Below are 4,278 nucleotides of genomic sequence, written 5' to 3'. Positions count from 1 at the left end.
GTGAGAGAGAGGAGCGAAAGACAGAGCGGGGGCAGAGGGGGAGGAGAGAGAGAGAGGAGCGAAAGACAGAGAGAGAGAGAGAATCACACGAGGGAAAGACTTAGGATCAAAAGGTGAGGAGAGGTCACATGGGCTGCCCAAGTATCTTAAACACACACACACACACATGCCCTCTCTGGTGCCCCCCCCCCCCCCCCCCCCCCCTGATTCATATTCTCCTGGTGGAGCTTTGGTTTCGACAGAATCCATCCTCTCAAACGATGCTCGGCCTTTAGTTTCTCTGGGAAAATTGTTCTGGAAAAACAACGATGTTGATGGAAAAAATATGATGCTATGTTTATAGTTATTGTCCAACTCCATCAGCCGTGGAGCCACTGCGTCGACCAGTGAACACCTGTTCACAGTCGCACTAATGTGTTATTGTGTGTGTGTGTGTGTGTGTGTGTGTTGATGGTGAGCTGATTTCCTAACCTGGGAGGTCCCTCTGTTTTATGGAGGCTGGGGTGAGAGGCTGACCTCTGACCCCTGACCCCTCTGACCTCAGAGGCCTGGGTCACATCACTGTGGCTCCTGACTTTAATACGATGTCAACATTTTAGAAGACGTTCCAAATAATAATAAATATTAATAATCAATAATCAATACCAGTGACTTCTTCATGGTAATGTTATATATTGTTGTTGTTCTTAAACGTGCCACATGGGGGCTCTGCTGACCCTCACCTTAGTTACTGCACTAACCATTCAACGTCCCAACCACGTTAACAGTTAACCAGCAGTTAAGAGGTCAACCTACCGCTTCACTAGTAAACCAAGTCTCAGCTCAGATCTGAGTGTGTGAGTGTGTGTGTGTGTGTGTGTGTGTGTGTGTGTGACACTTTTGCACTGATTGCAGGTTTTGTCGGTGCCGTTCAGAGGCGACGTGCTCCGGCTGACTGCAGCGTTTCCATTGTGTTGAATCAAAGTGCAATCGCAGCTAATCAGAGGCTTTTTGTGTTTTCCTGCCACAGCGCCCAACACTGCCCCCTATGGGAGCACAGGAAACGCACACGTCCTGCTGGCCTGCCGGTACCTGGTCCTGGCTCTCTCCTCCTTCATCAGCATCTACTGAGTCCAGCACCGGCCAAATGTCTGACTGTCCAGAGCTTTTATCAATCCTGTTCACGCTGATGACGGCTGGAGTCCAATCTGGTACAGTTCCTCGAAAGGCCTCCGGAGGGGGGAAAAAATCCGTTTACTTACTACTTTGTGTGGGGAGTTTTTCTTTGCTTCATGTTCAGAATGATATCATGTAAATACTATGCTTTTTTAAGAGATGTTTTTTTGTTTTTTTCCCTGGTTTGTTGATGATCTTGGTGAACCTGTGCTCACCCCACTCCTCAGATCACACTTCCTTTCTCTCCTCTCTGTCTTTTTCTCTCTCTGTGGAAGGCAAATGACGCAAAAGTAATATTATTGTTTTCGTACATGGCTGAAAATAATCATTTGTGCCAGTGTGAACAATTAGCATACCAATGTTATAGTGAATGTATTCTGGGTTGTCAAACAAAGGGAAGACGACGCGTAGACTCCTAACAATACAGATTCTGAATTAGAAAAAAAAAAAGAAAAACAGGAAATAAATGTGAGGGAAGGCAGGACTTCAGGAAGTGTATTGTCATGGAAACACTGTAGCTGGATAGACGGTGTAGAAGATGTGCTTCGTGGTGTTCTGGATTCGCTCCTTCAGTTGTGACGCCTGCCGGACAGCACTGACCAGGCAGCACTGACCAGGCAGCACTGACCAGGCAGCTGTTAACGTAGCAAACTATCCTGTATTGTATCTTTCTATTTGATGGTTGTGTAGACTTGAGTTTCCAAAGGGAGCAGCAGGTTGTCCTCGGACCAAGGACACGGGCTGAGGGAGGAACATGGCTGCCCTCTGTTTACATTTCTCCTCCACAGATATAAACACTAATGTCCGTCTTAGACACGTCTGTCCCCGTGAGTCCACATGCTGTACATGACTCAAACGAAAAGAGCAGCGACAAGAAAGAGAAGAAAAAAAAAGAAGAAGAAGAAGAAGAAGAAGAAGAAGGATGTCCAAGTGTTTCACTCCTTCTTTTGAAGATAAAGCTCCTACTGGAACCACGCCACCTTCAGGAGCCAGTGTGAGGAGTTCTTTTGTTGTTGTTGTTTTTCTGTGTGTTTGCAGGTTTTACCTGTAGGTCGTGGTGTAGGTTGAAAAATGTAGGTGGCGTTTCCTCTCTGGTTTGAACTTTGGCCTGATTTCACAGCAGGGCAGTATTTTTCTTCACAGTACAAAAAAAAACAGTATTTCAAAAGATCAAAGTCTGTGGTTCATTAAATACAAACACACGACTAGCAGCGTTAACGCAAATTTAAGAGAAATCCAGACGAAGTCCACGACTTTATCGTAATCTAGGATTTTTATTTAAACATTAAACAAACAAGGAGAAAAACGAGCCAATGAGAAAGAAGAGTCGGTGAAAAGCAAAGATGAGAACCTGGTGATAAACCTGCATGTGTTTCTGTCCATTCATTCAGTCCTGGCTGTAAACACACACACGCTCTACTGTGATGCCTTAACACGAACCGGACACAGGAAAATAACCCACTTCTGAAAACGCTTGCATTTGCTCTTTGAAGCGTCTGAGCCGTTCCTTTGAAGCAGCACCGCTGCTGTGTGAGTGTTTACCTGTGGCTGCAGCGACTGTACCTTCAACTCTGCTCTTGAATTCAAACGTCAGATCAACCAGGACGCGGCGTTAGTCCGACAGGTCGACACCTTTAAAAGTCATTTTGGATTTGGATCGTGTTATATGTACAGTATATATATATATATACATATACATATACATATATATAAGTACTGTACACTGTATACAGTGTACGGTGTACAGTGTACAGTGTACACTGTACACCACTGTACACTGTGTACAGTGTACAGTATACAGTATACAGTGTACACTGTACACTCTATACTGTAGCCGAGTTCACACAGTATTTTTGACATGAACTTGTAACTGCGAACCTTTAGAGAAATAGCCATGGCAGTTAAAGAACTAAAGCACAAACCCCGTCATCATCCTGTGGTTCTTTGGTTTAAAGTCTGCTCCAGATTTTTCTTTCCCTTTTTTTGATTTTGTTCGTCCTGAAATTGTTATCAGCTTGTTTGGAAAACTATTAAAAAACTACTGCAGCATATGATCTTGTTTAAATGTAAAAGTATAATGAAACCTGGGTGGGAAATATATTTATTCTCTTTCTTTATGAAGTCAGTGTATAAAAAGATACTCCAGAAACATGTGAAGCTGAATATGTGACGTTGATTTGACTCAGTATGACATCGTTTATCATGTTGTCGGGTTCATTTAGAAACTGATGAAAAAAAAAACAAAAAAAAAAACAATCTTTGCATCAAATGAGGAACTTTTTGACAAAGAGAGAGTGTGATGTAGAAGAGAACCAGTGTGTAGATCTGGAGAAAATAGAACCGTTCTTGTCTCATGATAGTTTTCACACTCCTGGTGTCGGACCATGTGCAGACAGTTTGGTTGTGCTGCATGTCACACGTTAGCCTGTGTTTTTGAGGTGGCCATGATCAGATATTTATTGTACATTTGGTTTTTTAACCTCATTTTCTTTCTTTACTGAAAACCCAGTGCACCTGAAAACTATACCTCCTGAAAACCATGTTATTGTGATTTTTTTGCTGATGAACTACAGCTGTTATTCAGAGTCATTGTAATTATTGTGGCGCATTAGTGACAGTCTGGAGTTCTGTTGGTTGCTTGTTGAAGGGACCATGCTAGTATTTCATATGAAGTGTAATGGATGTTGATTATTTTCCAAAAACAGAAGAAAAAAACAAAACAAAAAGAAGTGTTTAAAATCCCTAATATCAAAGCAGTATTATTTGTAATAAAAGTCTACATGTTACAGTATCACCAGATCTGACTTAATAAATACTCATAGAGGTTTATGTTTGTCTTTAAGAACAACTGAGTATTTCTGTTCATCTGTAGAAACACCTGACGACGACGACGACATCACGACAACAAGACACAAACACAACAGTGACACGACCTCATGTTGGTTCACGGGCCACAAACAGCCTGATTGGACGTCAGGTGGGCCGGACCGGACCAATCACAGAATAACGAGTCCGTGTTTGTCCAAGTTCAAGATCGTTAGAAAATATTTTATATTTTTCAATGAAATATTCGTTTGGAAAAACACCAGGAACATGAAGTGTTTATGCAGATTTTTACTTTCA

At 42.3% G+C, this 4,278-nt stretch overlaps 1 protein-coding gene across 1 annotated transcript in view; it reads left to right on the top strand.

Moving 5' to 3' along the window:
- negr1 (neuronal growth regulator 1) overlaps positions 1-2,361 on the top strand; it is a 95,138-nt gene extending 92,777 nt beyond the window's left edge. Inside the window, 1 exon segment of the mRNA XM_008328974.3 lies at positions 1,010-2,361. Within this exon segment, the coding sequence (XP_008327196.1) occupies positions 1,010-1,110 (101 nt within the window). The 3' untranslated portion in view covers positions 1,111-2,361.
- The last annotated feature ends 1,917 nt before the right edge of the window (positions 2,362-4,278 follow it).

Source organism: Cynoglossus semilaevis, chromosome 2 (genome assembly GCF_000523025.1).
Source record: "Cynoglossus semilaevis isolate Cse_v1.0 chromosome 2, Cse_v1.0, whole genome shotgun sequence".
Classification (NCBI taxonomy): Eukaryota; Metazoa; Chordata; class Actinopteri; order Pleuronectiformes; family Cynoglossidae; genus Cynoglossus; species Cynoglossus semilaevis.
The sequence above is the reverse complement of the archived record's forward strand: the minus strand, read 5'-3'. Positions and strand labels throughout refer to the sequence as shown.